Here is a 13,905-nt window from a genome sequence, read left to right on the forward strand (position 1 = left end):
AAGTTAACTTTAAAAAATGTTAACGGACTCGTTAACTTCCGTTAAATTATCCTAAGTCCGTTAATCGTTAATCCAGTACCTACTATTTACCAAAAAGATACAGCAGGCACGCTGAAAAACACTAGAAAAACGCGTTTTGACGAGTACGTTCGGGCTTCCAGAACTTCCAGAACAACAGTTTTTTGTAACCAGAAAGAAACAAATATAAAAATGCTATTTTATTTATTTATTTAGATGCTTATATTGACTTCACTTGTTAGTATGTGTGGGACAAATCTGGCAACTGAATTTAAGACCAGTTCTCCTCAACCGATTGAGCTGCAATTTGGTATACTTATGTAAGTACGATGAAAATGCAATGTTGTGGTACCATTGAGCTAGTCTAATGATGGAGTCAGGAGGCGAACTAAATGAAACGGCGGAATCGCATCGAATTTGGGTTCGTTAGATTTGTCTTTTTGAGCACTTTAGTACTAGATGATGTCCAGGGTCCTGATGATGGAGTCAGGAGGTGGCCATAGGAATTCCTAAACTAAATGGTGAAAACTTATCGAGTTTGGGTTTGTTGAATTTTTCTTTTCGAGCACATTGGTGCTAAATTGTATTGTAATTGAACCAAGGCTCTGAGATTGAGATACTATAGACTAAGAGCTGGTGAACGCCAGACCAACGTCATTTTATAAAAGTTTGTCAGTGTATGCTCCCAATATTAGGTTAGAATGTTGGTGGATTATGAAGTTTGGGTCATCGTGGCTTTGGCAGCTATCCTAAAAAAACTGTCTTGCAAGGAGTTGGAACTGTCAAAACTGTCTGGCTAAAAAGAGGAATAAATTCCATGCGCGATACAAGCTTTCGATATTGTTTGAACCTTGCATACAATTATTTTTTTCGTTTTATTATAAGGTGTTAACGGATTAACGATTAACGTTAACTTGCGTTAAATCTTGCTAAATGTAACGTTTTAACGTTTAACGAAGTTAATTTTTTTATTAACGGTTTAACGATTAACGAAGTTAACTATTTGATTAACGGTGCCCAGCTATGCCAATCACTGCAATTCCAACTATGTAGTAACTGGGAAAATTGTAATGTTTCATGCATTTACAAAATGATTACATAAATTAAGCAACAGAAAAGTTACTTAAGTACCTATCTACTTAAGTTTTATACCACGGACGGGTTTTACCTAGGGCATTCCGCATTCCTACATAGTATTCCTAATGTACATAACTATCCCATTATAAGCTATTTATTGTATTATATTTGGTAACACTTACTTAAATTACAGATAAGTATGTTTTACTTTACAGGGTGGCTCTTAGCGGCCGGTGTTATACAGTTACGTTGTAGTATTTCTACATTCATTTTTTAAATGGTTAGAGTTGTAGCAGTGGAATCGAGAAGTGGGAATAGTCCTGTAATATTCTCAGTGCTACGAGACTTGGGCGGGGCGAGCAACGTTGTGTGAGATTTCTGTACGACCCAGACATGCACCAGTTCCTATCTCATCAAAAGTGCTAAGTTGTATGAGACTTCTGAAGGACCCAGACCTGCACCGGGTCATTACATGACCTGACACAAGAAGCTTCACTGAAAACAATATAAGTTAATACATTCTATGAAAAAATCCCGATGATTTAATACTAAAAAACTGTAGGACTGTTTGGGCAGCAAAAAGGATTCTGTATCTTTACTAATATTATAAAAAAGAGATTAAACTTCTGTGTAATATTTAAGTAAGTGTATAAATGTTATGTTTGTTAAATAGAGTTAATCTCTGAAACTACCGCTGCCATTCTGCAAGTTTCATCGCGAGAAAGTATCATAAACTCATAAAAAACTCATAAAACTCATTTAGTTTTGCAAAAAGGCTTTTAAAAATCACTTTTACATGTCCCAGTATTAACCCTATCACTGCTTCGGGACATTAATAGTCTTACTTATTATATCTTTATTAATTTGTTTCGTGCTGTTTTAAATAGTCTCAACTATTTTTTGTCCTCATTTTCGCGAATTTACAGAAAATTTACTACGCGTCTAAAATCCTATTGCTTGCTAATAAGTAACGTAATTGAATTTTCATGCTAAACGACATGTTATTTCACCACTATTCGACAATAACAGGCACGTGATTCATTCAGGAACAATTTATCTCTGCGCCAATGAGGTATGTACATATGTACTTAATTACTCATTAAAATAAAACGAGATACATAAAGATTAACATTTTTTATTTACGAAGTTGCTAAAACTTACAATACGGTTCTGTATTTTTTGAACAAAAAATCCCGAGTAGAAAACAGGGCAAAAGCTAATATCTTATAAAGTAATAATTACTTACGAGTACCTATGTGTAGATACATAGGTGAAAAATATGTAACCTAAGTATTACCAGTATTACAAAAAAGGTTCATTTTACCTACAGTTAAATATTAACTTTTTTATGAAAAATCTTTGACTTCACCATCTCTTAGGAGCGATTTTCTTTATACTCGGTTCCAACCACTGTTTTCTTTGGTTCTGTTGATTAATTTTGTTTCCTTTATGATACTTGGTGTCGACATCATTATCGGTACTCCTAAGAAGCTTCGAGAATACATCGAAGACGACTCTGAAGATGATGAAGAGAATCAGGTCAAAGCCTGATATCAACGTGAAGCCAAGTATGAGGCTCATAAGTCCACCGAAGGCAGCTGAAACAATGCAGTACATTAGGGTTAAGTTTAATTAACAGCAAGAACGCGTAGATGTTTTATAAAACAACGTAATATATTTATAGAAGTCGGTTAAATAGTTGATCTGTCTATCATCTAATAGGTAATAGCTAATTTCCCTCGATTTAGTTCGCCATATGGGAACAATAATTGTGTAATCTTTTATTATGTTCAAGCATTTTTTGCTCAATGCCTTCTCAATGTAAAGTATTAGGTCGGCAAATAGTAGGTACTAATCATCATCACAAGTAAGAAAAATCCATTGTTAGGTTACATACAAACAATAAGATGTGTAATATTACATTACAAATCATAAATTACCCACCAACTTTACCTCCTACTTGAGATCATTTTCTCTTCATCAGTTGTTTAATTTTCCCCGTTTGCGTCATTCGAGCCAAAACACAACAAATAGCTAAAACAATCCACCCTAATTGCGTATTATTCTTGGGGTCCAGACAAAAGTAATTTGAGACAAAAATATTTTAATTGGGAAGTACCTACCTACTAAGAAAACCTTCAAAAATATTTTAATTGGGAAGTACCTACCCGGTCGAAGGAAGTAGGGGAAAATGTGATAAAAATATTAAGTTACTTGTGTAAAACGTGATTTCAAAATTAATAAAAATATTAGACAATGGAACATAACAATGTCGTACAAAAACTGCGAAGTTCGAATAAGTAAATATTTAGGTAACTGACATACTGAAAGAATGAGATACTGAAAGAATTTCATTGTTATTCTGGTGTTATGAAATACAGGAAAAACAAACCTAGTAGGTTTTGCCAGTTGAGGTACACATCCCGGCGGTACTTCGTCGAAACCAGGTCGTTGAAGAAAATATTCACTAACGAATGATTTTCTAACTTCACGTCTTTGCTGGAAACATTACAAACAAATCAACATTTTAAATACGAGTAATAAAAACATAAGGGGACAAATATGAGATATTTCCGGATAATAAGGATAAATGATGAATATAAGGACGATAAAGTTCGTAAAATTGGTAAAAGACTAAATGAGAAACACAGAAATATGAAATCCCTCTTTTCCCTATTCGGAGGAAACATAAAATAGGTAAGAAAAAAAACAGCACCTATTCGAGACTTACAGCGCAATCTAGTAAAAGAAATAGGAACAACTTTATTCTCTGTGATAAAGTGCGTGGATTTGCAGTGAAGTAAATATTTTCCTGTTTTGAGTCGCCATACACAATAAAATAAATAATTTAATTAGCAAAGTGCACGATTCACTTCAAAATTACGAATATTGCGTATACTAACAAGAATGGGTGACCATTAAGCTCCACTTTCTTGGCTAAAGAACCAAGCGCAACCTCGAAGTGGTAATTGAAATGTTCGCACTCTGGTAAACAATTGACTGTACCACCATAGTCTTCAAAGTTCTGGAAGTCGTCGAACCCTAAAAAAACATTGAATGATTTTATTGATATCCAAATAACAATCAAAAGAGTTATGTTAAAAATTTTAAGTAAATCGCCACACCTACGAATAATTTGGGATACTTAATTTAAAATCTAATGAAACTACGATTAGCATACATCATCTAAATAACCATGTTTTTAATTGAAAATGTACAAGGAAAACATTATGTCATGGTGCAAAGGCTAACTCCGTTAGTTTTCGGGCTCCAGACTTTTTCAACTTTTGATATTTTTTTTCACGCTTCATCTTAATGAAGTGTGTGAATAATCCAATTTAACCTGAAGGGTTTGTCTGGAAGAAATAGCTTCTTAAGGATAATAACGCCAATTTTTTCCGTCTCAGTCTGAATTTTTCTACCTATTGTCAGATTTGTAAGAGGTGCAAAAAATCTACATAATAATATGTCTATTATTTATGCATTTGAAATCAAATTATCCTTTCCCGATAATATCAATCGCCATATCGTATTGACGCCGGGGTACAAACTAAACAGAATTTTAACCCTTAACCAGGCCTAAAAAAAGTCATTGGTTTTCAACCGTATCTTCACAGCATAAAGTTCAAATGGATGTGGGCTCTGTGGATGCGGTCCCGTGCAAATATCGGGAGCACTCCTATCCGATCCCGCATTCCCGCCGATGTTTACTGAACGCTACAAGCTCATTTGGGAATAATCTCCCTTAGCAGAAAGTTTGGGACCGATTTTATTTAAATGTAGAATCTGTGTTTGATACGTTCATGAACGCTACTTCAGCGTTATAAAGCGCGACTTTCAAACCTTTATTAGCCCCCTTTAAAGTCCAAGACTCAAATTGAAAATCCTTACCTTACCTTTCTTTTTTTAACTCCCGGTGCAAAAAGTTGTAATTTGATCAAGACTAACAGCTTCCTCAACTCAGTACGTGATTCTATCCATGAAAATAATGGAAAATTAATTGGTATCGTACAAGGTCATAAAATTGTACAGATGTGGAGGACACGAACTTTTGGGCAGTTCCATAGAGTCAAGAAATATCGCAGACAAGACACAAGTAGTAGAGTACCATTAATAGTTAGGTAATTATAATTTTCCCTTTAGGTCCATAGGAAAACCTTCAAGCTCTATCTTGAGTAGTGGTGACCTATACTGAGCGTTGCTAACGCCTTTGGTTTTCCTTAAATAAGATTATTATTTTGTGGTTTTTCAATCATTTAGATTCATGCACCGTCATTGTAATCACACCTGTTCTGAAATCCCTACACAATCGTCCTCTTGTGTATTTCCTATATTATAATATGTTTAGTCACTCGTGTGTAATCAACACCTTTCATTTTCAAGTATCTATCACACACAAAACGAAAATCATTGAACTTCAGTAGGTATAATGGAATCCCCCTTACAATTACTTAGAGTAAAATATAATGATATCAACATACAAATATTTACTTAGAGTAAAGTAATATCATAACATACTTAACACATTTTCGAGACAATCAATGTCGTTGAAGTTGCAAGAGCGGGAAAAACCTGAAACAACATATCAAATCCATCTATTTAGCTCTAATAAACAAAATTTGTTGGTGTCAAAATCTATATGTATGTACTTCTGAATTTTTCCACAATAGCTTATTAAGCTAAATTGTTAGGTATACGCACGATAGTGAACATTTATGAATCTTTTATTCAATATTTATCGCTCTTTATAATTAAATGAGAATACATTTTAATGTTACCTAGGTAGGTACCTAATTTTAAATTATCGCAGATATTAAAATTTAAGCATGGTTCAAAACAGTACTGGTATATGAGTGCGTATTTTACTTTTTTTCCTAGATTTATTTTCCCTAAAAGCCGGGGAATATCATACATTACTCAATAGACTGTAATTTTGGCTTAATTCTCAAACCTTAAAGTGCAAAAGTGCGCGTCGAAACCAGTTTTACTACATCTACTACTTATGACTCGTACGCTAACTTAAGACGTGCGCGTAGGACTAACATACTTAACTATATCGACGGCAGAAAGCGATTTTGTCGTATCTCAAAAAGTCCGATTTTACACCAGAGCAAAAAAACTATTTCAAAAATTCATAAATCTTAAATTAAGAAAGTTAGAAAGCTGAAATTTTACATGTTTTGTCTACTAATTAAACTTTATTTAATAAAGGTGATTGGAATAATCTAGAGTTACTACTTCATTGACTTTTGACTAGTTACAGCAATTGATTTTTTAATGTCGAGCTGCAGAAATGTTGTATCAGGAAGGTAAAATGTATGGCTTATTTAAGTTGACTTCAATTCCCAGGCAGCGGATCTGCTGTATCTCAAAGAAACGATAAACTGTACAGGGCTATTTAGCTGTATGGACCTTATAATGAAATAACTTTCTACATTTGAAATGTTTTATCTACAATAAGAGTCAGAGATGTGAAAACAATAAAATACTGTATCTTTTTCTTAACTGTTTTATTTAAATTTTAAGAATGTAATNTTTTTATGTTCCTGGTCAGGCTATACTTGTTATTAATAGGCACAAGCTACAAAACCTCGTGAAGATTTTTTTTTGGGACTGGAGAGACGGTCTTGTGTTTTAGTCATATAACGTCCCTAATTAGTTGACCACGACATATAGATTGGTGTTCAGTTGTTGATTTGACCATTTTAAATGAATGAAAGTTGATAAAGACGGTTGCAAAAGTTTAAAAAAAGACCCTGACAAAAATGTTGACAGACAGAAAAATATTTTTACCTACTAATGATTTTTTAGTTATTTTAGAATGGTAAAAAAAATCTAAGTATTCTTAAAAATCCAACTAGGGTTCCTAAAATCTCGAATTAGCTCAAATCGATAGCACAGGTTATTATCGCCGTCCATAGTTACAAAGTCGTGTCTAAATTGTTCCATTCCATCTTTTATTAATTACTTTTTAAAGTTGTCAGTTTTTGTGTAGCATTCAATAGATTACGTACTTACGTACTACCTATCTATCTATCTTCTTTCGTCCATTTTTTTATGCAAGACAAGCCAGTTATTTGACCGCAATCGCACCTGATGTTAAGTGAAATGCAGTCTAGGATGGTACATATCTGCCATGTAAAAGGCCCGGATTATAGTGTTCAGGAAAGACAGCAGCAGGCAGCGAATTCCACTGCTGAACATAGGCCTCCCCCAATGCTTTCCATGTTACCCGGTTGATAGCGGCCTGCGTCCAGCGCTTTCCCGCTACCTTTACGATGTCGTCGGTCCACCTTGTGGGTGGACGTCCCACGCTGCGTTTTCCGGTACGCGGCCTCTACTCCAGAACCTGTTCTGTTCGCATTATAAAAGAGTAATCGTCACGTTTAGTGCGAGCTGGTGGAATGAGGGATAGACTGAGTTGCGTTACTTCATCTTTGTAGTAGCACTTCCTATAGTCCGTGGTGAAGGCCTTGAGGCCCGGCGTGCTGTACGTGCGCTCGGGGGACAGAGCGATCATGACCTCCGACGAGGGGTTCACCAGCCGCACCGAGGAGTCCAGGTCCGGTGCGTTGTAGGCATCGTCGATGTACACCTGCCGAGATACACAGGGTGAAATTGCAAACAGTTGCTAATTTTTTTTGATAAGCTCTATAGAACAATATAAAGTTTATCGTAATTATTTTGAATCGTTGTATTTTTCGAGAAAAAAATATAGAAAGTGCAATTCGCGGATGCCTATAATTTTTAAAGGCTAAGGCTTATTTTCGCGCACCATAAATTGTCTAATAAGCTTTGCAGTTAACTGTCTAGATATGCGTATTTTTCTATGAACGAAGTAAACTATCCACGTAAGTCAATTTTGAAACCGCACGCAACGGATAAAAAAAAATGTGAAAAAAGTGTTGTTTTCTTTACGTAAATCGATTATCTTACTGATCCTGAGTCGCTCCTAAAAATTTGGCAACTGTTTGCAAAGACACCCTGTATAGGTACAGGTCTAAGTACACCTGCCAAGATAACTACAGGTCTAGCGCCATACTGGATTCGTTTTGCTGGCTGTGGTCAGGTCAAAGTGAACGCAGCCCACTTCATGTATCCTTCACAACGGCAAGGGAGCCTGTTTTTGTGACTATCAACGTTGGCGACACTTCAGACGTGCTTCAGTCTTGTATGCTCTATCACGTCATTTTTATTTTATGTCACACCTCCCGTGCTACTTCCATACCTCAAACACTGACTCGATTGTTAAATGCGTTAGATAAAAATGATCAACCACGAAGTCATAGGTCATAGACCTTGGTTTCTGGAGTCGGCTCTATTAAAGCCTACTTCCATTTTCCCGTATCTCTTACAAAGATATTGAATGACAAGGATACTTACGAAAGCTCCTTGTGAAGCGACGTGTGCGCTGTAGTAGTCCCCAGGGTCGGTTTGTACCAGCACAGTCAGCGCCGTCTGGTAGCCGCATGAGGCGACTCTGCGCGGTGACTTGATCCTAAGGACAAATTTCACTTTCCAGGCTTAGAAAAGAAGCTGGATAAGCCCATGAGTAGAAGTTAAAAAATTTTTAGTAATTTATGTATCGTTTGTCCGAACGCAAAAGAGCGCCGATATACCATACTCCTAAAGAAAAAAATATCGTAATGTGGAACAATGCCCATTTTGTAGCACGACTGCACGACGCGATTTCGTGTCGTGTATCGTGTTAATGTGTATGAGCCCTTACAAACATGCAATGATCATGATATGCATGAATATTTGAAATCTTTGAGATTTTGAGTTCAGACGGAAAACATGTTAATTTTGACGGTCTTCAGTAATCCCAGTATTTGAGTAGAACTAACCAAATATTTACAATCTCAAAAAATATGCTATCATTGACTTGTTTGAGATAATGAGTAATTTGGATTTGCGCACAACAAGCAGTTTATGTTCGTTAGCGAATCATTGCCGAATTAGTTTGATGAATCATGTTCGTTGTAATCGGTCCAAAATGGCGATGTTGTATTTTTACTATCTGGTTCAAATAACACCAGAATGAACATTGTGAGGAAGATAGATTAAACATTATGTTGCCATTTCAGACGAACAGTACTTACTGTTTATCTGGATTATCGAGTGCGAAGTAATTGAAGGCACAGCACAGGTTCTGCAGCGTGAACACCTGGTAAAACAGCTTGTCGCAGCGGTATACAGTGTTTTTCCACATACACCGCTCCAGCAGCTGGTTGCATGACGACACAGGAGACAGCTGAGGGTAATGCAATAGAAAACAGGTTTGCAGCTCTATTCTCTAACTAACCGACATCAAATAAGGAGGAAAAAGTATTACTCACCTTCCGAAACAACTTCTCCATAGAAATATTGTTTAGATCTAGAACCTTCTGCAGCAATTTCAAGTCTCTTTTCTGCGCACTTCCGACCACATAAGTGGCATGAAGAAGTGGCGCCAAACGAACAGTTTCGTATACGAATTCTACAGTGACATTTGGTGGAAGTGTCCTACAATAAACACACATTGATCTGAGACTTAAGTGGGTACTAACACTGTTAATGCATAAGGTACTAACATGTACATATTAATATGAATAAGTAACAAAACCTTACACATTTTTGGAAAAGGAGAGCGCTGATTTTCGAGAGACGATGTTCAAATCACAAATGGTCACCGCTGGAAATGGCACGTCCCAGATGGCACCTTGTGTACTTTCTATCACCTGCAATGCAACCAACGTTTAAAGTAGGTAAACATCGTGACAGTAATTGTTTTTCAAGTGGGTAGGTAGGATGCAGTCTGCCAATAGAAAGAGATGGTGGCTGATCGTGCTGAAGGCTGTATCCGCCTCTACAATCGACGAGGACGCCACAACGTGACCCCGACCGCTCTGCCAAGAGAGTAACGGCTAAGGTGTGTTATTTTTACCTTTTTCTAAGAATATTAGCCAGTATCGCTCTATACAGGGTGGAATTTTGTAATGCCACCTGGAAGGAAAGTACTCTTAATATTGTAGATAGAAAATTTTTCTCAAAGAAAACATTCCTTTATTTTTGAAAAGAAATAAAACTGCATTCAAAGATTTCCAAAAATTTGCTTGCCACACCCGGGTATCGAAAATTACACCCTGTATTTTTATTACATTGATCGTTAGGGTTAAGTGTAAGGATAAAATCTCTCTAACAAACTTGATAAATCAAATGAAAGGAAAACCATGAAATCTTAAAATAATTTAATTATGTACAGAAAATTGTATGGTGTATGGTAGTGAATTTTCGAAAAATTTTCGATAATCTTTGAATGCAGTTTTCTTTCTTTTCAAAAATAAAGGAATGTTTTCTTTCAGTAAAATTTTCTATCTACAGTATTAAGAGTACTTTCCCTCCAGGTGGCATTACAAAATTCCACCCTGTATACTAATTGTCTCTTCCCTTTAACGCTTCTTCTTGATAAGCTAAACATAACGTATGCTTGTATGCTTGTGTTACGAGTGGGTTCAACAGCAGCAGTCCAGTCCAGCAGACGGCGGGATTCGAACCCGCGTTCCTCGGATCTCGAATCAGCCGCGGCTGGGCCGACGCCGGCACCGTTGGGCAGCCTACGGCCCGCCATACACAGATAGCTTCAAGCTGCAACTGCTTAGCAAAATACAGTATTCTAAGTACAATACGCTCGAGCAGTTGTGACAGTCGCCGGGACTGCTGTAGCTGCCAACCACATACACTGACTGCTCCAACTGTCGACTGCTTTCGCGTGGTTACCTCCAACCACGCTTTTCATTCCACGTCACAAATGAAAAAGAAAATGTTACTTGTTGAGCAAGTTCCTGATACAAACTGCTCCAGCAGTTATCAATAGCAGCTTCCAGCTGTTGCGACTACAAGAGCGGTCCGTGTATGTTAATCACTGGCTAAATACTCGAGCCTTCCGTGTATAGCGGGCCTTACGAGTGGTGACAAAATTATTCGTGATTGAATGCAATAAGTAAAATCGAGGAAAAAATTAAAAAAAAATGCTATTAAGTACACTTACGGTAATTATGGGGTTTCTAGCGTACCATTTGTACGCTGTGACTACAAAGTAGATCGCCACGCAAATGCTCGCCAACACCGCGACCGCCCAGCAGCTCCTGACGACCATCAACAGTACATTATTAAAAACTATAACTAAACGAATGTAAGTATACCTACTTACTACTTAGGTCTAATGACAGGTTTATTTCCAAAGATTTTCATTTTCCTCCGAGACTAACTAGACTTTCCACTGGTTGGGTCTAAGCAAGATCTAAGTAGATCTTGGCTACACAGGAATCGCAGCGCGACGGGAACATGAGGTGGGAATACTTAGTCCCGTTACTACTTACCTGGTGCTTTAACATAATACCTAAGACTGAGTTGCGTTGCACCACCTAAATTTAACCGGTGTTTTTGTATGGAGTTTGACAGATTTTCGACGTTAATTAGTTAAAGATGTTCCAACCCAGCCTAAATGTATGGAAAATATACCTTTATGTTAAAGTAGGTACTTAGCCGTTACAATGCGGGCAGCATAGCGCCACAACAGGAATACTTAGTGCCCAAAATGCTGACAGCATTGCTTGTCTGGATAGCCTTTGACTTGTTGTTCGGGATAAGTAAAATTTAACTTTAGCTACTAAGTAGTAGGTTAAGAAATAAGAATGAGAATGAGTGGTTCATTATTTTTATTTTAGTATTTTTAACCGGTAGACAATCGGTAAATCTTCTGTTTTTCCTTTTCTTCTAACCAATTTCATAATAGGTAAGTACAGGTATAATTGCATAAGGTAGAGACTTAATCTGTTGAGAAATTACTACTAATAGATAATGCCACTTGTGAATTTTTGATGTTGCAGAGTCCCTAGTAAGTCATATTAAAGGTAGTCCTTTACTACATGTATTAAACTACTTAAGTATAGTTATTTTGTGCCTCCTTAACGACAGGTCACGAAGGCTAAATCGAATGATTGCAACAAGTTTAATGATCTAAAGCCGTGGTTAGCAACAATCGACGTCATTACGATGCATTCGCCCGCGTGTTACCACCTCGATACTTCCATCAGTGAATTGTTAATCAGAATGCAAAGCGTTACTAAGTTTACCAATAGTTATGAATACCTACATTCGCCGCGCGCTTTTCGAATTCGACTACCTACTTATTTGAATCGCTCAGCTTATAATGTTAACTTATATTAATGGGAAGGTACGACAGACCTTTCCACAACATTCAAATCCTCCATAACTATGTATTTATAACCATGGAGGTCCGTCCGTTTGCTGAACTCGACGAATTTGCGAGTCCAGCTAATGTTCAAACGTTTTTTGTCCGCTCCATCTGCGTAATGTTTCTTTGCCTCCTTCACGTCTAAGGGTTTATCTGGGTAGTAAACCATGCTGCGGTCTTGAATGTATGTGTTTAAAACAGTTTAAAACGAATGATGGGAATACAGACATGCGACTGCATGGAACTGTCTGTCCGAAGTGAGTAATCGAGGTGATTTGCTGGCACCACACGAACCAGTAATTATAAACGTAGATCGAAAGCCGATACGCAAACTCGAGGTGTGCCTGCATGGAATAAAAATTGTCTGTCACATCGTTAGTCAAATTTTTTATGAGAAGGCTCCCAATTACTTAGTTACAAATTGTAAATTAAATATTTCTTTTAAATCTTCCTAACTACTAAATAACGTTTTTCGATCACAATTCGGTAACTACATACTTAAATATACTTAATTTCTTGTGGATAGATTCAACAAATTGTTCACAGATTTGTATTATGTAAGTAAATTAAATAATTTAGTTACCTACCTACATAATAGCGTTGTGGGCTACATTACTAATAATTTGTCATGTATTTGTCTTTATTGTTGTTTTGCAGTGGTTTGCTCATTCCTAATAAAATAAATAAATTACTTAGTTTCGTTTTTTATGGTAGTAACGTAATAAGGGTCGCCACTCACGGACCACCGGCTTAATAATCACAAAACGGTGACATGCCCGTATTGCCCGTGTGTGGGGACCCCAAAAGTGCGTAATGGCCATATGTTTTATTCCCTCGTCCTACATAGTTCATGTTTAATGATTCCAATTTAACGCCCATTACAACCACCGTTCATTAATAATGTATCCACGTCAAAAATATCAATTGAATGCTACTACTTATCACACGAATTCAGATCTAGAGATTATTCTAATATGCCTAGCGTGGTCAAGTTTATAAATAACTACCTTTTGCCCGCGGCTTCACCCGCGTGAAATTTCGTTTGTCACAGATCGTCATAATTTATAGACTATAAGTTATTCTGGATTATAAACAATATTACTGTAAAGATTCATCAAAATCCGTTCAGTAGTTTTTGTGTGAAAGAGTAACAAACATCCAAACATCCAGATATCCAAACTTTCGCTTTTATTATTAAGTAGGATTTATAGGTCATAGAGTAGGTAGGTATCTAAGGCATGGCTAGGTACTGAATTCAGTTATTTATTGAGTGATCAACGGGTAGGTAATTAAGTGCATTTTTCCTGGGATGCGGATTTTTCCGATTACGCCGAGAAACGGAAAAACATGTACCTATAAAAGAATGAAATGCGGGCAGCCCGAAACGGGCCAGATCCGCACGTGTGCCGAAATCTGCATCACAGGAAAAAGGCACTTTCTCTGTGCTTTCTCGTTGATTTAACTGAAACCACAGATCACAGAAACTAAAGGGAGATGTGAAAAGGGGGCGGGGCCGGCAATATACTCAAAAACAGAACACATTGCTCGCGACATGTCAAATGTCAAACAGT

At 36.8% G+C, this 13,905-nt stretch overlaps 1 protein-coding gene across 1 annotated transcript; it reads right to left on the reverse strand.

The window, feature by feature from the left end:
* Window positions 1-2,257: 2,257 nt before the first annotated feature.
* On the reverse strand, window positions 2,258-12,773 carry LOC114360838 (sodium channel protein Nach). The gene is made up of 11 exons (XM_028315659.1): window positions 12,325-12,773; window positions 11,126-11,222; window positions 9,706-9,815; window positions 9,435-9,600; window positions 9,198-9,349; window positions 8,479-8,593; window positions 7,480-7,690; window positions 5,614-5,667; window positions 3,999-4,137; window positions 3,488-3,594; window positions 2,258-2,693 (listed from the first exon to the last, which is right to left on the reverse strand). The coding sequence occupies exons 1-11, from the start codon at window positions 12,501-12,503 to the stop codon at window positions 2,461-2,463; spliced, it is 1,563 nt and encodes a 520-aa protein (XP_028171460.1). The 5' UTR covers window positions 12,504-12,773; the 3' UTR covers window positions 2,258-2,460.
* Window positions 12,774-13,905: the final 1,132 nt, after the last annotated feature.

Source organism: Ostrinia furnacalis, unplaced genomic scaffold (genome assembly GCF_004193835.3).
Source record: "Ostrinia furnacalis isolate ACB-3 unplaced genomic scaffold, ASM419383v2 OfSCF5186, whole genome shotgun sequence".
In the NCBI taxonomy this organism is placed as follows: domain Eukaryota; kingdom Metazoa; phylum Arthropoda; class Insecta; order Lepidoptera; family Crambidae; genus Ostrinia; species Ostrinia furnacalis.